At 38.5% G+C, this 27,425-nt stretch overlaps 1 protein-coding gene across 4 annotated transcripts in view; it reads right to left on the bottom strand.

The window, feature by feature from the left end:
• The window catches only part of PPP3CC (protein phosphatase 3 catalytic subunit gamma), an 87,503-nt gene that overhangs the window by 22,114 nt on the left and 37,964 nt on the right, over positions 1 to 27,425 (bottom strand). For all 4 annotated transcript variants that reach the window (XM_055427192.2, XM_055427189.2, XM_055427193.2 and 1 more), the window contains exons 3-8: positions 27,153 to 27,277; positions 18,854 to 18,965; positions 11,454 to 11,599; positions 7,037 to 7,176; positions 3,782 to 3,859; positions 3,452 to 3,546 (exon numbers count right to left, since the gene is read on the bottom strand). In XM_055427192.2, the coding sequence (XP_055283167.1) occupies positions 3,452 to 3,546; positions 3,782 to 3,859; positions 7,037 to 7,176; positions 11,454 to 11,599; positions 18,854 to 18,965; positions 27,153 to 27,277 (696 nt within the window). The remainder of the gene's footprint in view (positions 1 to 3,451; positions 3,547 to 3,781; positions 3,860 to 7,036; positions 7,177 to 11,453; positions 11,600 to 18,853; positions 18,966 to 27,152; positions 27,278 to 27,425) is intronic.

The raw sequence follows: 27,425 nt of genomic DNA, 5'->3' as shown, positions 1-27,425 counted from the left end.
ACAGCTGCCTACTACCCAGATTTCAGGAACTGACTTCCCATTTATCAATTTAGGACATATGGAACATCTTACAGCATGTTGTACAGTTTATTCTTTTAAGAATTATCCCAAGGAACAAAGATACCTGAAGAGCTCATATAATAAAAGTACAAAAGAAACTTAAGCTCTGAGACTTCAAAGGTCTTGCATGGTAACTATCTATAGAAATCTCAGATTCCACATGAGAAAAATTTCATCATGATTTCCCTTTATAGGCCAAATGGTTACAATTACAACTTTCCTTTGAGGGCAAACATTTCTCATTAAATGAACACAGCCTGTTTTCCTTGTTATTAGCCAGGGACAAAGATTTTATAAACTTTCTAAGAGTTTATAACATAGCAGTTATTAATTCATAGTGGGGAACACAGATACATGGTAAACTTGGAGCAATTAACAAGGTTCAAAGTAGATTAAATCATTTCTGCATACAATATGTGAATAAAAAATTGCCCATCTCTCCTATACACAGTCAGTATATTGCTCACACTTGAAATGTTTAATATTAACTGGTTCATATACATGTATTGCGCACACACATACTTTGGTACCAAACTGATTTTCTTTATACTTAAAAAAAAATTTTAATGCAATCCCTTAGTTTGCATCACCAGCAATGCAATGTGGTTTGCATTATTCTCTTAAATTATTCTTACTATGATCATAAATAGAATAGGGTATAATAGTTCTCTAGAAATGACAGGTATAAGTCATCTCCTGATTCCTGTCTCTTTGCTTATTATAGATAACCTATTATTCTCAAATTTTTAAGTCACTGAATATTTAAAATGTTTACCACAGATTATTAAATAAATATATGAAAAGAGGATTTTCAGCTTTTAAGAAGCTTCGAATACTGGTACGATGTGCATGTCCCATTATTTTCATGTACATGTATTTTAAGTTAGACAAATATATAAATATTCAACAATTCCCTCAATCCACACAAGAAAATGAGATGGAAGGTGGACACAAAAATAGAAATAGAGCTCTTTAAAAATCATGACTTAAAGATCTTTCACGTAACCAGTAGAACTATTGATAAAAAATGTCTGTTCGTACCAATGAGTCTAAAGAATATGCAAGAAAGAAAAGCAACAGGAAAAGAAGAAGGAAAGGGGGACAGAGTCATCTTTTTCAAGAGGAATAATGAAGCATCACTAGAGATTATTTTAGAGGCCACATTTTCTTCCTTCCCCATCCCCCCTAAAAGGTTAAGAAATGACCAAGGAAAACAAGATTGTTGCAAGGTAAAGGATGTTACCAATTAAGTCAAGGCCGACAAAAAACTCAGACTCAACTATGACTCTAAAATAGTTTACTAATGGAATGATCAAAACAAGACCAGATTAGAATGAGGCAAAGAACAAGCTGGCAGTTAGTTAAGCTAGTAAAGTGATTGCTGATTTAGATGACATGTTTTAGCTTGGCACACTGATAAATCCACCGCCAATCAATAGACACTTTAATAGCAAGGTTAATAAAGGGAGTAAGAAGGGAAAGTCTTCATCACAGATACGAGGGTGAGGGACAGACTGTCCTTGAGGAAGTCGGACAACGTGAGTGGCACATACCATTCATAAGGGAGGAAACAAACACAAAAACTAGGTTTCTATTAGGAAAAGGGAAAAAGAAAGAATGGACTTAGGGAGAAGCAGAGTATTGAAGAATAGCCAAGACTCAGAAAAGAATGATGAGAAGGAAAGCAAAAATATAAGACTGGAAGAGAATTTAAGTCAAAGAAATGCCTTTTAAAAATGGACAGCATGTCACTAAGGACATCCAGAGATAACTGATTCAAATCAGATTGAAATGAGATGTGCCATTTCATAGTTGACTTTGAAATAGAGGAAATAAGTATACCATGGACCTCTTTTACACTTCTCTCCCCAACTGCATATACAAGATATGACTATAAAGTAATGAGACTTAAGAAACCATCAACGACAAACACACCAGACCTTATATATCAGATGAGTGTGGTCCTTTGATGTAATCACACCAGGCACAATAACAGTAGGATGTTATAGCAGTGTAGCAACTTATAGTCTGACCAATGCTTTTAATATTCATTTTGATTACTCCAACTTATCTTCAACAAGCCTATGTGACAGTTATTTAAGATCAACTGAGGCTCAGAGAATCTTGTTAATTGTGAATTTAAAAGTGAAGCAGGACTAGACTAGGATTTTTGCCTCCTAGCTCTCAGTGTTCTTATCAATGTACCTTGCTGCCTTACCGTATGATTAATCCAAAGATGCTGCCATTACTCAAAATGTTTTTGGAACTCTTCTTTTGGAATTACCTCCAGAGCCACTTTACAAGCAACACAAGGAAAACCAGTCTCATTACCTTATAATCATACCTTGCTCCTGACCCCAAACGGCATCGTCTAGCTTGATCACTCACCTTAGTCCTCAGTCTTGACTCCGAATGACTTTTGGCTGTTCCAAAAATCAAATCCACCCTCAAAGGACGAAGATTTCCCATCACTGAGGATAATCAAAAGAATGTGTCGCAGACTCTGAAGGCAATGCCAAAAGAGGAGTTCCAAAAATGTTTTGAACAATGGCAGCATTGTTGGAATAAGGGTATAAGCTCCCAAGGTAACTACTTTGAAGGGACAATACTCACTTGGATATATTTGTTCTGGCATGTTTGTTTAAAAGTTCTATTATTTTATAGTCATACTTTATCAACAACAAAACAGTTATAGAGGCATGTTACAGAAGAGGCTTTTAGGTAGAAGATCGTCCTGATACACCAACTAGGGATCATAAAAGTTAAATTTTTTTAAAAAATGACTAAGACTACAAGAAAGTCTTAAAAGTATAATTTCTTGATCAAAAGGCAAGTGCATGTCCAAATCTCTTTTTTTTATATGGGAAACTGAGGTTAAGAACGCTATGCAACTTCCTACAGTCACAAAAGTCTGAGCAGGGCTTAGACAAAACGAAGATTTTTCTGACTTTTTGGTACAGTATTCATTCTAACTGTATCATTTTTCAAGAGCAAAAACAGCTTAATAATAGACATTAAAACACTAAATAGTGACATTTTATTGAGGGACTGTTATAAATAAATTAGATTCATCAAAACCAATAATTTATGCTGTTTTAACTTCAACCTGAAGTAATTTATTTCTTCTTATATTTTGATTCAATGGTATAAGTCAAACCTACTGTAATCATTACTTATAATCACAGAGAATCCCCAAATCCTTAGGAGATGAAAACTAAACAGAAGCCTAAATTCTAAGTTTCCCGGCCTTTGTTTCAATTAAGACTTCTTTTTTTTCTTATTTAAAATTTATAAATATATTCCAAAAATTACCTATGCACATAACATATGATTAAACTACAGCTCACATTTACTCACAAATTCAAACTCAAGTATCGCTGGTCTCCTTTACCTTTATTGTTATAGACATCTAGGTAATTGGGTGCAGAGAAAATTGTAATGAGTGATGGAAAGCCCGTCATTTGGCTCTTCCTGTACATTCGATACCTAGAAGAGAAATGGCAGCCCGTCTGTCTTGATATTAAAAGAAGAAACTCTGCAGTGCTGCTGGGTTCACAGTTTTGTTTTGCTTATTACTGCTGTTGTTGTTGGCCGTGCCACACAGTCAGCAGGATCTTACTTCCCCATCCAGGGATCGAACCCACAACCCCTGCAGTGGAAGCATGGAGTCTTAGCCACTGGACTACCCGGGAAGTCCTGGTACAGTTTTGATATAACTTACCCAGCATCTTGGGCTTCATGGGCTCTGATTATTGAGAGCAAATTATTGTTCTGCAGAAATTCACAAACTGCAGGGTAACTGTAAAAGAAGATTAGGAAACATAAATTCACAGTGAAGACACTTGTCTTTTAATAGGAGGCAGGGGAAAAATTAAGATGAAATGAATCTGTTTTAAATTTACAGGTTTTCCTTACCACTGAACTCTTATTAGTAGCTTAGCAATCATCACTCTTGTTTTCCCATGTCACTGATGCACCTCATTCCAGAGCAAGGATGTACAAAACGGACAACCCTGGGACAGCAGGAGAGCTCTCCTACCTTTTAATTTTTTTCTTTAACTCATAAAACGCATAAGAATAATAATACAACATCAAAACTTTTCTTAGTATCTTGATATTAAAAAAGTATTAACACCACAGCAGTGTGCGTGTGCATGCGCGTGTGTGTGTATAGTAGGTACTAACAACTGAATAGGTGCTTCCTGAATGGCAAACACCCAACAGGAAGAACCAGAGGATACAAAATTATCCTAGAATTATCCAAGTGTTAACTATTTAATTTAGGTTTAGTCGTTGTTTCTTATTGTGTTCAATAAGTTTTAAAACAGATTGCACATTCATTCACGTGGTATGAAATGGAAAGATACAAAAAGTTCTACAGTGAAATGTCTCCCTCCAGCCTACCTCTATCTTCCAGTTACCCTGGAATCATCCAATGTCTGTGATTTCTTTGAGAGCCCTTCAGAGATACTTTACTCAATTTCAAGCACTTATACACACACATGCATAAGAAATGTTATCAGATGGTACACATAGCTTTTTCTTAGGTCTTTTTTTTTTCACTTTATACTAGTGATTATTCCAATCATTTTTTCATTTTTTAAAAAAATAGCCTCATTGCATTGTCTGGTATATTCCTTTGTCAGGATGTACAACCATTTATTTAACTAGTCTTCTACTGAATGTTTAGGTTGTTTAAAATCCTTCAGCATAAACAATGCAGGAAGCAAAAATCTTGCACATGCATTTTACACATTTTTAAGTACAGTGGATTCCCATTACTTGCAGTAGCTATGTTCTATGTAAAGTTGCTGCAAAACTGAGTAACACAACACTGAACCAGTACTCCTAGGGGAAATACATGGTTAGCGTCCAGTGAGCCTCTGATCACAACGTTTTCATGAACTAATCAACACATAACCTTTTTTATATGTGTTTCTGTGCAAAGACACCTGATTTAAGATATAGTGTTGATTCATTAACATGGGATTCATGGCCAACAGTGCCATACTTATTCCTGAATGAAACTTATCTAATACACCACAGCCTTCTGGCACATAAAAACACTAGATAGCACTTCAGTACTATGTTTGGGGTGATTTTAAACAGCAAAACACCAACAAAAATGTGGGAAATGTTTCACTAAATAGAGCACAGAAAAAATACTTGCTTACAGTGTGAGAGCTGAAATAAGAAGGCAGAGCAACTGTGCCTTCAACCTCGGCAGGAACGTGCAACAGATGACCCAAATTTTCCGTACACATGAATGTCTGTGAGTGACTGGAATTGCTCTGAGTACTGACTCTGGGGTTACAAATAAAAACAAGCAGGCAGATTTGCAAAGCAGAATTCGTGAATAATGAGGATTGAAGATCATGAATGATAATAGCCACAGGATTATATTTTAGAAGTAGAAATTCTGGAATAAAGGCCAAGGCCATTTATGATTGAGAGATATTGTCAAGCTGACTGTCATAGAAACTGTACCAATTTATATTCTCCTAAAGATAAAAAGCTTTATGTTCTTTATTTTAAGCAATGTAAAGAGAAGTAAAATTTAAATGATTCCATCATATTAGTCACTGCTAAAGTTGGCAGAATAGAATGAAAAAGTTACTTAGAAGAATGCTAAAACTATGGCAAAACTGAGGTTTCTTTTTGTGTGTAGATTTCATGTAATGAATGGATTATCTTAAGCAATTATCAGAGATTTTCAGGGTACTAAATACAGATATTATTTATTGGAATAAAATATTGGAATTAAAAAAAAAGTAGGCTCAAACTTCCCTGAACCTCCCTAGTTGAGTGGCAAAGCACAATAAAAGCTCACATAGGAGATTTAAGACAACAATCAACTTCCAGGAAATGTCCCGGGCTTAGTTCACAATGTCCTGTTCTTTTTATATCTTTGCCAATACCAGCAGTTCCAAAAGCTAGAGAGCTTTTAAAAAAATAACAGGATTCCCTTGTCTCAGGCTTACTGAACCAGAATCTCTGAAAGAAGAGCCAAGAAATCTTTATTTTTCAAGAAGTCAATAGAGGATGTTTGGGAACAAATAATCTAGATCATGTAGAGTCAGACAACAACACTTAAGCACTAGAAGATGTTGTGTTCAATTATGTTTGGTATATTACACCTATTAGGGCATAACACCTAATAAACTATAAAAAACAAAACAAGCAAAGGAAGAAAAGCGTTTTCTTCCTTTTATTAATCGAAAAATTAAGTAGACGTCCCTGAATGACACAGATTCAAGATACCAAATATGCAGTTAAAAATAGTTTGATAAAGTATATTACAACTTCCTCTTCTAATTTTCTGAGGATTCAGTTCAGTTCAGTCATTCAGTCTTGTGCAACTCTTTGTGACCCCATGGACTGCAGTACACCAAGCTTCCCTGTCCATCACCAACCCCCAGAGCTTGCTCAAACTCTTGTCCATCAAGTCGGTGATGACATTCAACCATCTCATCCTCTGTCGTCCCCTTCTCCTCCTGCCTTCAATCTTTCCCAGCATCAGAGGCTTTTCTAATGAGTCAGTTCTTTGAATTAGGTGGCCAAAGTATTGGCACTTCAGCTTCAGCATCAGTCCTTCCAATGAATATTTAGGACTGATTTCCTTTAGAATTGACTGGTTTGATCTTGCAATACAAGGGACTCTCAAGAGTCTTCTCCAACACCATAGTTCAAAAGCATCAATTCTTCAGTGTTCAGCCTTCTTTATAGTCCAAATTTCACATCCATACATGACTACTAGAAAAATATAGCTTTGACTACACAGACCTTTGCTGGCAAAGTAATGTCTCTGCTTTTTAAAATGCTGTCTAGGTTGGTCATAGCTTTTCTTCCAAGGAGCAAGTGTCTTTTAATTTCATGGCTGCAGTCACCATCTGCAGTGATTTTGGAGCCCAAGAAAATAAAGTCTCTCACTGTTTCCATTATTTCCCCATCTAATCTTAACTGAGGATTAGCTTACCTGTAAAAATAAGAGCACCCTCGGACAGTGTTGTGGGTATAGTGTTCCAAGGTCTTTTCACTGCCATAATCCTCAGAGGGATCAGACCAAAGCAGGTCACACACTGGCCCAAAGGCTGGAGGTTCTTTAAACCTGTCTAACTAGAAGACACGCAAAAGCCAAAAGAAGAGAAATCATGAAAGCAAAAGAGCTTTTGGAAACTGTATGTGCATGTTCAGTCGCTTCTGTCATGTCCAACTCTTTATGACCCCATGGACTGTAGCCCGCCAGGTTCCTCTGTCCATGGGATTTCCCAGCAAGAATACTGGAGTGGGTTGCCACGCCCTCCATCTGGAGATCTTCCCAACCCAGGGACTGAACCCTTGTCTCTTTAATTTCCTGCATTGCAGACGCATTCTTTACTGCTCAGTCATCGGGGAAGCCCTGGTAGAGGTCAAAAAAGACCCTTCCAACCATAAGACTGTATTAGAAGAGTGGGTGGTAACCGCTAAAGAAATTTCCTTTAGGATGAAAATGAACATTTAATAAATTTACATGCATAGTTTTTACTAGTTTTTGGTAATAAATTTTAATTAATATCTATATCCCTATGGTAGAAAAGGATCCCCTTACATCCTCATCTCATTTTTTTAAAAATTTTATTTATTTATTAATTGTTTTTATTGGAGGCTAATTACTTTACAATATTATATTGGTTGGTTTTGCCATACATTGACATGAATCCGCCTTGGCTGTACATGTGCTCCCCTTCTTGAACCCCCCTCCCACCTCCCTCCTCCCCTTATCCTCCCTCCGGGTCATCCCAGTGCACCAGCCCCGAGCATCCTGTATCATGCGTCGAACCTGGAATGGTGATTTGTTTCACATATGATAATATACATGTTTCAATGCCATTCTCCCAAATCATCCCACCCTCGCCCTCTCCCACAGAGTCCAAAAGACTGTTCTATACACCTGTGTCTCTTTTGCTGTCTCGTATACAGGGTTATCATTACCATCTTTCTAAATTCCATATATATGTATTAGTATACTGTATCGGTGTTTCTTTCTGGCTTACTTCACTCTGTATAATAGGCTCCAGTTTAATCCACCTCATTAGAACTGATTCAAATGTATTATTTTCAATGGCTGAGTAATACTCCATTGTGTATATGTACCAAGGCTTTCTTATCCATTCGTCTGCAGATGGACATCTAGGTTGCTTCATGAGAGAATACTTGAGGAGATAATAGTTGAAAACTTCCCTAAAATGGGGAAGGAAATAATCACCCAAGTCCAAGAAACCCAGAGAGTCCCTAACAGGATAAACCCAAGGTGAAATACTCCAAGATACATATTAATTAAACTAATAAAGATCAAACACAAAGAACAAATATTAAAAGCAGCAAGGGAAAAGCAACAAATAACACACAAGGGGATTCCCATAAGGATAACAGCTGATCTTTCAAGAGAAACTCTTCAGGCCAGGAGGGAATGGCAAGACATACTTAAAGTGATGAAAGAAATTAACCTACAGCCCAGATTACTATACCCAGCAAGGATCTCATTCAAATATGAAGGAGAAATCAAAAGCTTTACAGACAAGCAAAAGCTGAGAGAATTCAGCATCACCAAACCAGCTCTCTAACAAATGCTAAAGGATCTTCTCTAGACAGGAAACACAGAAAGGGTATATAAACTCAAACCCAAAACAGTAAAGAAAATGGCAACAGGATCATACTTATCAATAATTACCTTAAATGTAAATGGTTGAATGCCCCAACCAAAAGACAAAGGCTGGCTGAATGGATACAAAAACAAGACCCCTATATATGTTGTCTGCAAGAGACCCACCTCAAAACGAGGGACACATACAGACTGAAAGTGAAGGGCTGGAAAAAGATATTCCACGCAAATAGAGACCAAAAGAAAGCAGGAGTAGCAATACTCATATCAGATAAAATAGACTTTAAAACAAAGGCTGTGAAAAGAGACAAAGAAGGAAACTACATAATGATCAAAGGATCAATCCAAGAAGAAGATATAACAATTATAAATATTTATGCACCCAACATAGGAGCACCACAGTATGTAAGACAATTACTAACAAGTATGAAAGGGGAAATTAACAACAACGCAATAATAGTGGGAGACTTTAATACCCCACTCACACCTATGGATAGGTCAACTAAACAGAAAATTAACAAGGAAACACAAACTTTAAATGATACAATAGACCAGTTAGACCTAATAGATATCTATAGGACATTTCACCCCAATATATCCTCATCTTAAAAGTGGTGCTCATTTAATTTGAATGTGAAGCCCATCACTATAGAAACATACTATTTATGAGAAAAACTCTGCAAAGTTTATTTCAATTACCTAGATGAGTCCAGGTTACCATGAGAGCAGCAAGGGTTTTTCAATGACTCTGTTCATTGTTTATCTCATTCCGGTGGAGATTTATTTTAAAGAATGCTAGTTCTGGGGGGTTTTTTTGCAAAAGATTTCATCCTTTCCATTCTCTGCAGTGGAGGCATTTCAACATAAGTTATTAACTGAAGCCTCTTAGCACTGGTGCTCTGTCTAGTTAATAAACGAAAACAAAGAAACAAAAGAAACCACACATACCAAGTAACTAGGCAAGCTGAATGCCAAGAAAAGGACCCCTACTAAATGAAAGAGGAGCTTTTTATTAATACAATTGATTCAGAATAGTAAAATTTGAGATTCACTATGTATAACAGTGAAAGTGTCACTATGTGAAACAGTGAAAGTCGCTCAGGGTGTCCAGCTCTTTGTGACCCCATGGACTATATATAGTTCATGGAATTCTCCAGGTCAGAATATTAGAGTGGGTAGCCATTCCCTTTTAAAGGGATCTTCCCAACCCAGGGGTTGAATACCAGGTCTCCCACATTGCAGGCAGATTCTTTACCAGCTGAGCTATCAAGAAAGCCCAAGAATATTGGAGTGGGTACCCTATCCCTTCTCCAGCAGATCTTCCTGACCAAGGAATTGAACTGGAGTCTCCTGCATTGCAGGTGGATTCTTTACCGGCTGTTTATTTAATAACAAGGCAGCAGAAAAGCCTGAGCATTGTTACTACCTTCTTACCCTGAGAATAGTAACTTTCAGTTAGAGAAAATAGCTTTCCAAACAGAAAATTTTTTAGTTTCCGTACCTGTGTAAGAGAGGTAAGAGAATACCTTCTTCATGATTCAGTCTGGAAGTCTGTATGATTCTACAAATTTGTCTGTTTCTTTTAGGTTACCCTATTTGTTGGTATATAGCTATTCATAATATTCTGTTGTGGGGCTTCCCTGTGGTTCAGTGATAAAGAATCTTCCTGCCAATGCAGGACATGCAGCTTTGCTCCCTGGGTTGGGAAGATTCCCTGGAGGAGGAAATGGCAACTCACTCCAGTATTCTTGACTGGCAAATCCCATGGACAGAGGAGCCTAGCGGGCTACAGTCCACAGGGTTGCAAAGAGTCAGACATGACTTAGCAACTAAACAACAAGAGAATACAAAGGCAGAGGAGAGATGATGATGCAGAACAATATAACTGAAAAAAGACTGACCGCCTTTTTCAATCATGAAGATACACAATCCTGAAAATCATGATTACGAACTAAGGCAAGTGTAGCAATTAAACTCTATCATCTAAAAAATCAAAGTCAATGAATTTCACAGCTGAAGAGTCCTCAGCCCATCCATTACAACTTCCTCATTTTACAGAGAAGAAAATCTAAGAGGCTAAGTGATTTGCTATGGGTTACACAATTAATGGGGGCTTCCCTTGAGGCTCAGATGGTAAAGAATTTGCCTGCGATGTAGGTAAACCAGGTTCAATCCCTGAGTCAGGAAGATCCCCTGGAGTAGGGAATGGCAACCTACTCCAGTATTCTTGCCTGGGTAATTCCATGAACAGAGTAACCTGTCGAGCTACAGTCCATTGGGTCACAGTCAGACACAACTGAGTGACTAACACTTTCACTTCACTATCACATAATTAATGGCAGAACAGGGATTAGAACCCTGGTTTTCTTCCTTCCTTCAGTTCAGTCACTCAGTCATGTCTGACTCTTTGTGACCGCATGTCCGTCAAGTCCATGATGCCATCCAACCATCTTATCTTCTGTCCTCCCTTCCTTCCTTATTGCAACATAATTTAAAGCTTCAGGACTATACTCAAAATATGTTTCTAGTCTTAAAAGTCAGGTTTTGTTAAAAATTAGACACTTACTGGAAGATATACAGGAAAGATGTTAATAGAAGCTGTTGCCCAATAAAAGATCACTGGTGATTTGTTTTTCTTACTTTTAGTTATCCATATTTAATTTTTTCAGCAATAAAGACATATTAGTTAACGGCAATAAAAAACGAAATTAAAAGCATATTTATGCCACGAGACTAATGAATGCTTACTTACTTTCCGAATGTCATCTAAACAAGTAATTTCAGGTGACATTCCTCCATGTACACACAGAAACTGCTGGTTTAAGAGGGCAGCAAGAGGAAGACAGTCAAATGTTTCCATACATGCATCGTACACCTGTTCAGAATATTTGATTCGACCTATTAGAGGAAAAACAAAGGAATAGAAACAGAATTCATCATACCTGAGCAAGGATACAGACCAGATGATTATAAAGCTACTCCAAAGCCACTTAATGCAGGCAAATTCAAAAACACAATCATCTTTGTAAAGATATTTCTGCAAAGTTGTGGATAAAGGGCAGACAAAATCTCCATCTTTTTCGAAAGACAAGTGTGACCTTGGATTAAGTTTCTAGTTCTGTTGTCCTCGAAACCTGATAAAGTGAATGTAATCAGCTGTGTCATTAGGCAACGAAGTTTATGGTAAAAATTACCCTATCACCTTAGTGTTCAGTTGCTAAGTCATGTCCGACTCTTTCTGACCCCATGGTCTATACCTGCCAGGCTCTTCTGTCCATAGGATTTCACAGGCAAGAATACTGGAGCCAGTTGCCATTTCTTTCTCCAGGGGATCCTCCAGACCCAGGGATCAAACCCACATTTCCCGCATTGGCAGGTGGGTTCTTTACCACTGCACCACCTGGGAAACCCACCCAATTAGCTGATGGAAGCTACAGCTTCGGGCATCTCTGAGTTCGCTGACTCATGAGGTATGTCCCTGGTGGGACCCTGAAAGCTATGCCAATAAAGCTTTTACAAGTGATACTGGCACTTGTGATCATGAGGTTTCTAAGGCAGGGTGGCTCCCTAATCTGTCCAGTGTGGATACTGTTTCCTTGCACCTGAGCTGTGACCAGGAGCAGACTGGGGAAAGGGAAGGCAAAAGGCAAGAAACCTCTGGACTGAGGCATGTACTCTGTACTCCCAAGAGGACTACTCCATGAAAATGGATACCTGGTGCTGCCTTCTTGGGTTGTGCTCTTTAGGATGGATGCCAAGCAACCATGCCCCATGGTCTCTCGTGAGTTTGAGTATTTTGTTAGTTCTAAAAAGCCTTCCTGGTGGTGTTGAAAATATATAAATAGAAACTGAAATTTTAGGAGTCATCAATAAAACGTCAATAATATCTTTACTCAGGATTTTTAAGGTCTTTAAGCAAATTATGTCCTATGCTCTTTTAGGTAAAAACGTTCATCTTAGTGAACTGTATTTTAACGTGGTGGTCGTTTTTGAGGCTACAGAACAGCAACAAAAATACTCCAGTGGGCTGAGAGTTATCTAGTCATGATACATAATAGTTGAGGTCATGAGAGGTCATGAAAGAACAGGTAATAGTTGAGAAGTTGGCAGAGTGCTTCCCTGGTGGCTCAGATGGTAAAGAATCCTCCTGCAATGCAGGAGACGCAGGTTCAGTCCCTGGGTCGGGAAGATCCCTTGGAGAAGGAAATTAGCAACCCACTCCAGTATTCTTGCCTGGAGAATTTCCTGGACAGAGGAGCCTGGTGGGCTGCAGTCCATGGGCCTGCAAAGAGTTGGAAATGACTGAGCAACCAAACAATAACAAGTTGGAAGATGGCTTTAGTTTAAAGAGAGAGGGAATATCTTCTTTGGCCGTGGGTTCAAAAACCCAATATGCAAGGAGGTGCATATTAGTAGACACGGCCAAAAGTTGTACAAGCAGGCAGCCCTACAGAACTGTGAGCTCCTTCTCCTCTTCCATGATTTCATGAAGATGACACAAAGCCTACAAGGGCCCAGACAGCAATGCTATAGCAAGTGAGTCAGACTGTCCAGCTGGTAATTTTTTCTGTGTTTAGTGCCTTCCTCTAATCTCCATGCTTTTAAAAAAGTATCAGAGTTCAAATATCAGAGCCTGGTCCTGGCGAGGCTTTGGGGAATAAAATGAAGGGTGATGGGTCCAGATGTGGGTCAGTGTGCAATTCCTGGGCGGCAGGAAATGACTGGAGAGAGATTCCTGAAGGGAAGGAGCAAACCAGTGGACCACTCTTCATCCCCTAAGGTGGATACTGTCCCTTTACTGCCAATATCGATTAGGATTTGAGGACATTAAGGGAGTCTGTGGGATCCTTTAGAAACTTTTAAAGAATTTTGTATTACCACAAAGGCAATTAAAATCTATTTCACAATATACGCTGACTCTATGACAACATCCAAGTTAACAAGAGCCATGTCTTCTACATCTTTGTATTTGCTTGCAATTACATCCTTCTATTCTCCTTTGCATCTGAACACTACACCTTTGGCTATTTCAAAAGTAGATCCAGTAATAGCCATAAAAAGTTTTGAAGGGAAAAAAGGCAAGGGAAAAAAAAAGCCTTTCATTTGTGGCCAGTGATTTATTTTTTTCTCTTGTAAATTCATGGAGCCAGAGTTCCCCTTGTTCCCAACATCAATAAGCAATTCCTTTGTAAGAGTCCTAAGGGTGCATATAGGCAGGGATTTTAATTACTTATTAGTTCATGCTCCAAACACCATTTTACACCAATAAACTGCCTTTCAACCCTAAGAATGACTCAGAACAATTCCTTAGCCTATTTCCAGAAGAATGCCAAGTCTCAAGAAAGAAATACAGTGTCTTAACTCATTTTGTAAATTCAAAGAGGAAGTCACGAATCAAACTAAGCACACAACCAAAATATGAGTTACAGAATGTCATCATTTTTATGTTCTTAAAGTTTGTGAGTATGTACATAAACACCAATTCTTCTTTGCTGAGGGGTTAGACTGAAGATGACTTAATTTAACTTCATTTTCTATGATGGCTATATAATTTTTGTATAATATTTATTATTATATTATCTTTATTATTAAAATTTGTTGAAGGCTTACAATGTTTCTGTGCCATCTTAAACACAGTGGAGTGGAGTCTGGAACCTGACTGCCTGGACTCAAACCTCAGCTCCACCACTTACTAGCAATAGTACTTTGGACAAATTACTTAACTCTGTGTCTTCATTTTCTCATCTATAACATGAGCCTAATAATAATACCCACCTACATTACAAGCTTGCTGTGAGGATCAAGTGAATTCACATATGTAAAATGCTTTGAAAAATGTGTGGCACAAAGTCGGTACTATGTCTAAGTTTGGTTTTTTTAAAAATATTTACTTATTTATTTGGCCACACCAGGTCTTAGTTACAGCATGCAGGATATTTGAGCTTCATTGTGGCATGAAGGATCTTTAGCTATGGCATGCAGGATCTAGTTCCCTGATTGAACAAAGGCCCCTGTGCATTGGGAGCACAGAGTCTCAGACCCTGAACCATCAGGGAAGTCCCAGTAAGTGTTAATCAATAAAATTACCTTATTTTATCCTCAGAGAAACTCTATGAAGTAGGTACTATCACTGACTTCATTAAAAAGTTCAGGGAACTGGGCTCACTTGTCAAAAGCTGCAACTAGTAAGTAACAGAACTAGAACTTGAACCTGGTTCATGCTCTAAACATGATGCCACACTCCTTCTAGTCTCTATTTTTAAGTTAAATATTTAGCAGGAGAATCTAAAGAGCCAAATATATAGTTACCAGAGGTTAAATGAACTGACACGAGTGTTTTATTTTCATGATAAATTGTAAGGTACATCCCATAATGAAGCAAACGTGCACCTCAGTCACAGGATCACACTGATAACAAGTTCTAACCAGTATCAATAATGAACATGAACAAAACAAAATTCTCATCAATATTCTTTCAAAGTAATTTTGAGAGTCAACACTATTTGCAAAAAACCATGAAGTGCTCTAAACAGTGGTTATATATTTTTGTTTTAATTTTTATTTGCTTTCTTTTTTTTTTTAAAGGTAATAGGTTAAAAAAAAAGGTTCAAAATTAGTGTCTGTTGCCCCTCCTTTAGGAGAAGGCAATGGCACCCCACTCTAGTACTCTTGCCTGGAAAATCCCATGGACAGAGGAGCCTGGTAGGCTGCAGTACATGGGGTCGCTAAGAGCGGACACGACTGGGCAACTTCACTTCCACTTTTCCCTTTCATGCATTGGAGAAGGAAATGGCAACCCATTCCAGTGTTCTTGCCTGGAGAATTCCAGGGACAGGGGAGGCTGGTGGGCTGCCGTCTATGGGGTCACATAGAGTCAGACATGACTGAAGCGACTTAGCAGCAGCAGCAGCAGCCCCTCCTTTAGGCAACTAGTTTTCTGGGTATCTTTATAGGATATTGGATGCATAATATTTCCCTTTCACAACAGCCTTTTGTTTTTTAAATAAATGTAGCACATCTACACTTTTCACTTGCTTTTTGGACCTTTTTTTTTCCTGGTTGTAATGTGCGGCATTAGTTCCCTGACCAGGGATGGAACTCATCCTCTCAGCAGTGAAAGCGTGGAGTCCTAACCAGTGGCCCATCAGGGAATTCCTGCTTTTTGGACTTAAAAACATATTCTGGAGATCACGCCACATCATTATATGAAGAGCTTTGTAATTTTTAAATATCTATATAATATTTCACTTTATGTATATAACACAATCTAAGGACACCAATCTCTTGCTACTGTAAATAATGCTTATATAAGTGATGAACAATGGCAAACAATATTTGTTTATTAACAAAAATCAACTTGTCATAAAAATACTATTTTCATTAGCAAAATTATAGGAGTTTCTGGAACGTCCTATAATTTTAGTAAATGTTTAACTACACATCAAAAAAGGGCCCCTGGAAAAAAGAAATTAATTTACTTAGAAATTTGAACCCAGAGCTATGAGATGGAATCATAAAACCACTAGGTTACTTGCTTTCTAAATATTATAGCAATAAAGAAATGTGTTTTTTGCAAAGATAAATAATATGTAAAAAATTAACTGTTACACTTTGCTACTCAAATTATCTCTGAAAAACTTATCTCTGGATTAGAAAGAAATTTAAAAAATATCTGCAATATAAAGCACTTTAAAACCTGATATAATAAAAGCCTCCACCTGCCCCATTTGGAAATATTAACAAGACTGCAGCTGCAAAATCTGGAACTAAGCATCACTTGGCAGTAATTATAAGTGCTGATTCTAAATGCCACGGTGTCTCTATAAGAAAGATCAGCTAATCAGTAAAAACACTTGTGCAAAGCAGCACACATGCTCTTTCCTTATATAGGAAAAAAATTTGAAATTGTACTTGAATTTGTGTGTTTATTCCAAGATTTATTTACATTTCAGGTGCAGCGTTAGAATGAAACGGGTATGTTGGTAGATGAGAGAAAAAGACGTGGTTTAACTAAAAAATTAAAGCATGTGAAAAGTAAATAAGAACCTGAGATGAGAAATTCTGTGCAAAATGACACACTCAAAATGTTTCCCCAAACTATTGTTGTATCTTCTAAAAATAGCCTTGAATCAAGTATACTCATCAAAAAAAGCTGAACAAAACAGAGGAAAAGTTAGATTTACCTAAAAAACACTTAATCTTAATTCAAAGGCATCCATACACTTCTTTCTTCATTTCCTGTACATTGCTAAATACTGGGCATTCCAGGGCCTTTGTGAATTGCTTAATATGAACTGTTTAATTTTCCCAGGTAAAGAAATAGAGACATAATGAGAACCACTCCAACATTTGGCTTAGAAAAACAGTGCAAAATATTTCCAATTTTTAAATCACTTAATGAAGTGGTTCTCAAATGACAAACAGGAGATACGTGCCAAGCCTCTGTAACAGGTGTTCTTAACTGCTGCTGCTGCTGCTAAGTCACTTCAGTCGTGTCCGACTCTGTGTGACCCCACAGACGGAAGCCCACCAGGCTCCCCCTTCCCTGGGATTCGCCAGGCAAGAACACTGGAGTGGGTTGCCATTTCCTTCTCCAGTGTGTGAAAGTGAAAAGTGAAAGTGAAGTTGCTCAGTCGTGTCCGACCCTTAGCAACCCCACGGACTGCAGCCTACCAGGCTCCTCCATCCATGGGATTTTCTAGGCAAGAGTACTGGAGTGGCTTGCCATTGCCTTCTCCAGTGTTCCTAACTAGCAGTGTGCTATAGAATCACCTGAGATGCTTTGAAAAGTTTAAGATTTCGGGCCCAGTTGGATACTTTGAAAGTTACCAGTTTAAAACCTTGTTATAGTATTAATAGTATTACATAGCGGTGATGAAAAGCTAATTCAAGGAGTCTAGGGGAAGACAAACAATTAAAAGTATTAATCCTCCTGATCTAACTCCCCACAGGTAATCATTGTGACCAATTATTTCTGCACCTTACATATTTGTAATTTATAAAAGTGATCACACTATACATGTTCTGCAAATGGCTTTGGTGACCTAACAACACATTTGAACATCTTTTCATATCAGGACATCTATATCCACCTTGATCTTACAACAGTTGCCTAGCATTTCATTTTTTAGATGTATTATCCCTTATTTAAGCAGTTCCTTACTGACATTTGCTTCCCTGGTGGCCCAGGTGGTAAAGAATCTGCCTGCAATGCGGGAGACCCAGGTTCGATCCCTGGGTAGAGAAGAACCCCTTGGAAAAGGGAATGGCTACCCACTCCAGTATCCTTGCCTGGAGAATCCCATGGACAAAGGAGCCTGGCAGGTTACAGTCCATGGGGTTGCAAAGAGTTAGACATGACTGAAGTGACTTAGCACACACATACAGGAGCATGTATGAAAGTTATACGGAAACTTTACACCACTTTACATAAGGAACTTGATAATCTGCAGATTTTGGTATCTGCGGCAGTCCTGAAGCAAATCCTCGGGGACATCAAGGGATGGCTGTGTGTGTGTGTATGCTCAGATTTGAACTATTTCAGGATAGGTTTTTATGTAGACAGAATAGAAATCTGTATCTCAAATAGTGAGCTGCTGCTGCTGCTAAGTCACTTCAGTCGTGTCCAACTCTGTGCAACCCCATATACGGCAGCCCACCAGGTTCCCCTGTCCCTGGGATTCTCCAGGCAAGAACACTGGAGTGGGTTGCCATTTCCTCCTCCAATGCATGAAAGTGAAAAGTGAAAGTGAAGACACTCAGTCATGTCTGACTCTTAGCAACCCCACGGACCACAGCCTACCAGGCTCCTTTGTCCATGGGATTGTCCAGGCAAGAGTACTGGAGTGGGTTGCCATTGCCTTCTCGGAAATGGTGAGCTAATAGTTATTAATTTTAAGTGATGTAATTGTGTGGACAATTTACATCTTTGAACTTTTTAATGTTTTCCAAATATTCCCACGGGGGAAACTCAAAAGTTATTTTTTTAAAACAAGTGGAAACTAGGTTATCACTAGAAAATGAAACAAAACAAGAAGAAAACAGAACAGGAAGCATTTGAGGTCCATTAGTTTCTTTTCTTTGTGTTTAATTTGCTTTGGGATGAGCTAAAGCATAACTTCTAAAAAGTTCTGGAGAAGTGATTATACTTACATTCCTGTTTGAAGGTAAAATATTCTGTAAGATGCCTACATTCATGATTTCCTCGAAGCAGAAACAATGTTTTGGGATGATTGATCTTTAAACTCCATAAATACAGCACACACTACAAGACAAACATAAGGACAAAATTTTTATTTTTTATCATGATAACACATAAAGACAATTTATACAAGCTCAAATGACTTGCTGTAATGGTATATCTCATTGCTATTCCCAAGACAAAACGTGAGGAATCCGTCTTTTGAGTTTGGTCTGCTGCTGTTGCCCTAGAATTGTTTTTGTTTTAGCCTCACTGTGTGGCATGCAGGATCTCTGTTCCAGACCAGGGATTGAGACCAGCAACCTAAGTGGAAGCGCAGAGTGCCAACCATTGGACAGCCAAGGAATTCCCTGCCCTAAAGTTTGAAAGAACATAGGAGAGTAGCCTTCACAGAAACCTCTTCTTACTTTCTGTTCCCATGTTCTATCCAAATATCTAGATCTCTATGATAAAGTCACCCACACATATACCTTAGTCCTAAAACTTGTATTTTATTTAGTGGAGAAACACTAGAGACATTTCCACTAAAATCAGGAACAAGGAAAGGATACGTACTATCACCACTACTATTCAGCACTGTACTAGAGGAATTAGTCAACTGAATTCAACAAAAGAAGTCAATGAGAGGCTTCAGTTCAGTTCAGTTCAGTTCAGTCACTCAGTCGTGTCCAACTCTTTGCGACCCCATGAATCACAGCACGCCAGGCCTCCCTGTCCATCACCAACTCCCGGAGTTCACTCAAACTCATGTCCATCGAGTCGGTGATGCCATCCATCCATCTCATTCTCTGTTGTCCCCGTCTCCTCCCACCCCCAATTCCTCCCAGCATCAGACTCTTTTCCAGTGAGTCAACTTGTCACATGAGGTGGCCAAAGTATTGGAGGCTTAAGAATGAGTAAAAATAAAACTGTTCCTATTGAAGATAATATTATACCTGATAAACTCCAGAAAAATCAATGATACAACTAAAATAATAAAAAAGTTCAGTAACACGAAGGATATAAAATCAACACATGAAACCAGTAGCCTTCATATATACAAACAATACATAGGACACAATGGTAGACAAAACTCCGTTTACAACAGCAGTAAAGAAGATTAAACACAAAGGAATAAACTTAACAAGAAATGTGCAAAACTCATACTAGGAAAAACTTGAAAAAACACCCCTGAAAGACACAAAAGGAGACATGAACAAATAGAAAGACTTTCCCTGTTTTTGGATAGGATGATTCAGCATTAAAAGAATATAGTCTTCCAAGTTTATAAACTCATTGCATTTTAAACAGAAATATCATAAGCTATTCTATGGAATTAGATGAGTTGATAATTAAATTTATATGAAAAAATAAACATGCATGAAAAGCCAGGAAACAGCCAGAAAAATACTGAAAAAGAGTGTTAAGACATACTGTAAAATTTCTAAATTAAAACCGTGGTCCTGGCACATATATAGATAAGTATACCAGTGGAACAAAATGGTCAGAAATTAATCCACATATTAATCCACATAAATCCAAGCTCCAGGAGTTGGTGATGGACAGGGAAGTCTGGTGTGCTGCAATCCATGGGGTCGTAAAGAGTCGGACACATCTGAGTGACTGAACTGAACTGAATCCATGCATACATAAAAATTTGAGATATAAGAAAAGTGGCATACATTTATTTTTTAAAACAGATATGTAAATATATCTGTATATGTTTAACCTATCTCTGAAAGATCATATAAGAAACTCTTAACAGTGATCGTGTGGGTACAATGTATAATACATGAGAAGATGTTTAATTGTACTAGTAATCAAAGAAACATTAATTGAAGCAACAATATACTCATCATTTTGGTAAATGTTAGAAAATGAGATAAAACCAAATTCTGGAAAGAGACGGGAAGAAACATGAATTCTTAGGCGCTGCTAGTAGGCGTATAGACTGTTACAGCTATTCTAAAGAGTGATCTGAAATACTTAGTTCACGTATGGGTCATGCCCTTTCCCCTGGCAATTCCAGTCTTATTCATACACCATTTTGTTTTTTGTTGTTGCTGACTCAGTCACGTCCAACTCTTTTGTGACCCCATTGACTATAGCCCCCCAGGCTTCTTTGTCCACAGGATTCTCCAGGCAAGAATACTGGAGTGGACTGCCATTTCCTGATTCAGGGGATCTTCCTGACCCAGGGATTAAACCCGTGTCTTCTGCATTAGCAGGCAGATTCTTTACCACTGAGCCACTAGGGAAAGTCATAGAGCAACTACTATTAAAACATGGGACCATAAATGGATTTATACAAGGGTGTTCCTCACAACAGTGTTCATTATAGAAAGAACCCGGAGTCAACCAAGTTGTCCACCACTGAGAACAGAGAACTAAAATGTCATAGATGTTATACTATGGAATACAACAGAACAGACAGAAACCCAGATAGATCTTTAAAACATAATGATATGCGAAAACCAAAATCAACAGAAGCTTGTTAGAATACAGATTCCCAGGGTCTACCCCAGACCTAAAAAAATCAGAAATTTTGGGGAGGGGTCTAGCAATTTGTTTTTGAATAACCCCTCCAGGTAATTATGATGCCTGCTAGAGTTTGAGAATGATTGAACAGCACCATATCATTTACTCAAAACTAAAAAATATTTTTTTCCTCAAAAACATTATATACTAAAAAGTTAATATAATTGGTATATGTATTCTGAGGTATATACCAAATACAACACAAACGTGTATACTCGGGAGAAGGAGTAAGGAAAATAGAGGTCACAGATTAAAAAAACAAACAAACAGTAGAGGGACTTTTTAGAAAAAACTAGAAATAAATGTGCCATGACCTGAAGGGCTGAATTCAACCAAGATTTCCTACCTCCTAAAAGGAAAGACAACAAAATTCTGAATCCAGACACTTCTCTGAAGTCCACTTCTAATTCACCAGGATCTTCTGCCTATGATTTCTGAATGAGACTCCTAACTAGTCTCCCTGAAGCCATTCTTGGGCTCTTAGAGTCGGTCTACCACACGACAGCTAGAGTAACTGTTTTAAAACATAAATGGAAGTTATATCACTGCCATGCTTAAAAAACAAAAACACACAAACAAAAAAAGCTCTAGAGGGTTTTCACTGCACTCAGAATGAAACCCAAACTCTACCATGGTTTGCAAAGCCTGACATCAAGCAGCCCCTGCCCATCTCTCTGATGCACCATCCGCATCGTCCCCTTACTCACTGTCTCGCTCCGCTGACCTTGTTCTGTTCCCGAGCTGTCTTAGGCTCGTTTCTTTCTCAGAGCTCTACATGGCCTCTGCCTAAAAGGTACTCACCCCACCTCCATCGACACATGGCTCATTCTCTCAGGTCATTCACGTTTTCTGTTCAAATGTTACCTCTTCAAATAGAACTTCCCTGACTGCCAACTAAATTGAAAGTGTTAGTTGCTTAGTCATGTCCAACTCTTTGTGACCACCCCCTCCACCCAGACTGTAGCCTGTCAGATTCCTCTGTCCATGGGATTCTCCAGGCAAGAATACTGGAGCGGGTAGCCATTCCTTTCTCCAGGAGAACTTCCTGACCCAGGGATCAAACGTGGGTCTCCTGCATTACAGGCGGATTCTTTACCATCAGAGCTACCAGGGAAGCACCAAATGAGCTACTCCTATCCCCTTTAGTCCTTTACCCTGACTTGATTTTCATGGACACTAAACAAATACAAAGATGCTGTCTCTCTTACCAGAAAACACAACAAAGGACTCGGTTATGCTTGTTTATCTTCACATCCCCAGAATGATAACAATGTCTCTCAGTTCAGTTCAGTTCAGTCGCTCAGTCGTGTCCGACTCTCCGCGACCCCATGAATCACAGCACGCCAGGCCTCCCTGTCCATCACCAACTCCCGGAGTTCACTCAAACTCACGTCCACAGAGTTGGTGATGCCATCCAGCCATCTCATTCTCTGTCGTCCCCGTCTCCTCCCGCCCCCAACCTTTCCCAGCATGTCTCTCAACTGAGGTACTATTACCAGGCACAGCTCTTTGCTGCAGGATGCTCTGTATGCCTGTGTGCTAACCTGCTTAGTCATGTCTGACTCTTTGCGACATGACTGTAGCTTGCCAAGTAGAACTTTATGTGACAAACTATTCATTCACATCATTGTACATAATTATGAGTATATGTGTAGTATAATTTTGCAAAAAGTTAAATTGTTAGATCAAAATATGTGTATGTTTAAAGAAAGACAATGCAAAAGAAACATTATAAAATATAAACACATACAAATATAATTAGATGGCTTTTCCCTTTTGGGAGACAACTTCCATTTGCAACATACCAACTTTCACAATATTCCAAGGGAAAATTAAATTCATATATAAACGTAGAAAGCACTTTCTCTTTTCTATACTTACCTTTCCAAGAACATGATATATCTTTTGATTTATTTGGTCTTTATTTCTGCCTCCTGAAATGACCAACTAACCTTTCTGAAGTAATGAGCTATAAAAAGCACAATGCACACCCACTCTACAATGTAATTTGGTTGATATACTTCTTGGCCTCTAATATCAAGTTTTAGTCCCCACGGACTGCAGCCTACCAGGCTCCTCCATCCATGGGATTTTCTAGTACTCTTGCCTAGAAAATCCCATGGATGGAGGAGCCTGGTAGGCTGCAGTCCGTGGGGTCGCTAAGGGTCGGACACGACTGAGTGACTTCACTTTCACTTTTCACTTTCACACATTGGAGAAGGAAATGGCAACCCACTCCAGTGTTCTTGCCTGGAGAATCCCAGGGACGGGGGAGCCTGGTGGGCTTCCGTCTGTGGGGTCACACAGAGTCGGACACGACTGGAGTGACTTAGCAGCAGCAGCAGCAGCAGTCCCTCGTACTATACGTCAGGATACAATTTTATGATTATTTTGTACACAATAAAGAAAGGTCATGATTATCAGAAGATCTCTTTATACATTACTGGGTAAAAGAGGAGTCCATGTTTACTCAGACTAATCACAGTTACTAATCACAGTAAACTAATCATGTTTACTTAGACTAGTGACAGGGAATGGATTGCCATGACCGGTTAAAACCAACCAGAAAAATTCATCCCCTTGGGCTGGGATAAGGGCCTTCCCTCCCCAACATTAAAAGTTCTCCCTGAACCCCCAATCCCATTTATTTGAACAAAACAAGGATTTTGCTAGTAAGCAATAAGAAGAGAAAAAGTAGACAATAAGCAGTACCTGCTACAAACTGAATTATCCAAAGAGGAAAGATGAAATAAATTATGGTATTTATGCCACTGATCACGCTTTTGGAGAAATTTTAATGACAGAGAAAAGTGTTCCCAACACAATGTTGAGAAGGGGGAAAAGATTATAAAAGAGAACGAACAAAACAATCTCAACTTTGACAATTGTATATACATGTAAAAGGAGAAAAAAGAATGCAAGGAAATATAACAAAATAGTAACAGTAATTATTTAATTTATAAATGTTTTTGTTAGATTCTGCATTTCCCAATTTTTCTACCCTAAAAAATGACTATTTATAACAAAAACTTGTCATCAGGGCTCCATTACCTTATTTTCCTCTGTTTGACAAACATAACATTCATGTTTATCAAGCACATTGATAAAAAATTATTGTTCAATTATATAATTATATCATGTTGGACTAAGCTTTAGCTTACAGAAATCTATAACCTTATTGGTTTATAAGTGACTTCCAACTAACACCAGATATCTCCTACAGTTTAGTTTTAAAACTGGTGTGATACTGCACTGTCACTTTAAAGTTTTGATTAATTTATCTCTTAAACTATTCCAGAAAAACACTTTAAGGTAGCCAAACATCAAGTAACAAGATAAAGCCAAATACAACCTATGATTTGGAATACCAGACCACCTGACCTGCCTCTTGAGAAACCTGTATGCAGGTCAGGAAGCAACAGTCAGAACTGGACATGGAACAACAGACTGGTTCCAAATAGGAAAAGAAGTACGTCAAGGTTGTATATTGTCACCCTACTTATTTAACTTATATGCAGAGTACATCATGAGGAACGCTGGGCTGGAAGAAGCACAAGCTGGAATCAAGATTGCTGGGAGAAATATCAATAACCTCAGATATGCAGATGACACTACCCCTATGGCAGAAAGTGAAGAGGAACTAAAAAGCCTCTTGATGAAAGTAAAAGAGGAGAGTGAAAAGGTTGGCTTGAAGCTCAACATTCAGAAAACGAAGATCATGGCATCTGGTCCCATCACTTCTTGGGAAATAGATGGGGAAACAGTGGAAACTGTGTCAGACTTTATTTTTTTGGGCTCCAAAATCACTGCAGATGCTGATTGCAGCCATGAAATTAAAAGACGCTTACTCCTTGGAAGGAAAGTTATGACCAGCCTAGATAGCATATTAAAAAGCAGAGACATTACTTTGCCAACGAAGGTCCGTCTAGTCAAGGCTATGGTTTTTCCCGTGGTCATGTATGGATGTGAGAGTTGGACTGTGAAGAAAGCTGATCGCCGAAGAATTGATGCTTTTGAAGTGTGGTGCTGGAGAAGACTCTTGAGAGTCCCTTGGACTGCAAGGAGATCCAACCAGTCCATTCTAGAGGAGATCAATCCTGGGTGTTCATTGGAAGGAGTTATGCTAAAGCCGAAACTGCAATACTTTGGCCACCTCATGCGACGAGTTGACTCACTGGAAAAGACTCTGATGCTGGGAGCGATTGGGGGTAGGAGGAGACGGGGACGACAGAGAATGAGGTGGCTGGATGGCATCACCGACTCGATGGACATAAGTTTGCGTGAACTCCGGGAGTTGGTGATGGACAGGGAGGCCTTTCGTGTTGTGGTTCATGTGGTCGTTAAGAGTCGGACACGACTGAGCGACTGAACTGAACTGAACTGAACTGAATTCAACCAACAAATACCGAGTGCCTACTATGTGTCGAAATCTAACAGAGAGATTTCCCTGGTAATCTGGCAGTTAAAACTCTGTGCTTCCAATGCAGGGGGCAGTCTAGAGGTAAGGCATTTAGAATTTGGGACACTGGCAAGACAACACTGAGGTTTTCTGACTCATGAATTTAGACGTTCTATCTAACTGAAGAGTAAGATCCATTTCCCCTGTTTCTTGTTATTTTGGCAGCTTCAGAACCATAGCTGTTTCTCTTGTTGAAAACCAGGTGACATGGCTGACTTGTATTTAGGAGACATGCTGCATGAACAATAAACCTTTAGCCACCAGCAACGTACTTAGTACAGTGAGCCCCCGCGACGAGGGAGAGGCAGAACTGACGACTGGAAGAACAAGCAGACTCGACGTCTCATCTCAGGCCTATTCTGGGGACATAATAATTCAATTACCTGTACTATTTCAAAAGTTACTTTTCTTTGCCGAGCACATACAACTGAACCAACAGACACTAAATATGAATGTACTAAGTCCTTCCGTTAGCTTTTTAAAAAATATTTACTTATCTGGTTGCGCCAGGTCTTAGCTGCAACATGCAAGATTTTCGATCTTTGTTGCGGTGTGCAGGATCTCTAGTTGTGGTATGTGGAATCTAGTTCCCTGACCAGGGACAGAACCTGGGCCCCCTGCACTGGGAGCACAGAATCTTAACCAACGGACCACCAGAGAAGTCCCTCTGTTAGGTTTTAAAATAGTTATATTTTTCATACGTAAAAGCTTATACTAATACTTTGTTTTAAATCTAACCATTTTTCTGTCATCATACAGTTTTCAAAATATATAAATTGTGAGTTTTCATTAACTTCATTAACTGTAATTATTTTTCCTTCAATGAACATGTACTTACTATGTGCAATAGTATCAGAAATTATTCCTACAATAGGTTAAATGCCTGATTATTTAGCATTGGCCGTTAATCTATGCATTCAGTGTAGCCCAACAGCTTATGCTTTTACAATTAAGGTGAGCTAACTGAAACCCCATTTAGGGTGAAAAGCAGTTTAAGTTATTTATACATAGCCTGTACACTATCTCCAAAGAGGAAAGGTTGGTAAACACTTAAGTTATTTGCAAAACTGGGTTAATACAGCCTTCCACATGTCAGATTTTTACTGACAAATACATAGTTTTTTAAGATCAATTTCTATCACTTTAATTAATGAAAGTAACAAAGTTTATAAATTCTGCCAGTGTTCATTTTAATTTCTTCTACTGAAGAAAGAAAAGAAAAAAAATTTAAGAATACAATATGATAGTTCCAATATATCCAGTTTAATATTTACCTCTATACTGAAATAGCCTCTGTCCACATAGTCACCCAGAAAGAGGTAGCGTGTATTACTAGGTGACCCTCCAACTTCAAACAACTTCATTAGGTCAAAAAATTGTCCATGAATGTCACCACATACTACGAGGGAAAAAAGACATAAGGTGAGGCAAAAATTATGTTTTAGAAGAGAAAGAGCATTACACTATTAAGACCACAGTTTAACTTTTAACTTAAATCACTCTAGCTTTTGACTGGACTGCTTGATAATTGCAGGTAATCTATCAAC

The sequence above is a fragment of the Moschus berezovskii genome, chromosome 7 (assembly GCF_049115385.1).
Source record: "Moschus berezovskii isolate FMDL1 chromosome 7, NW_MosBer_1.0, whole genome shotgun sequence".
Lineage (NCBI taxonomy): Eukaryota > Metazoa > Chordata > Mammalia > Artiodactyla > Moschidae > Moschus > Moschus berezovskii.
Note: the sequence above shows the minus strand (reverse complement) of the source record. Positions and strands in the feature narration are given on the sequence as shown.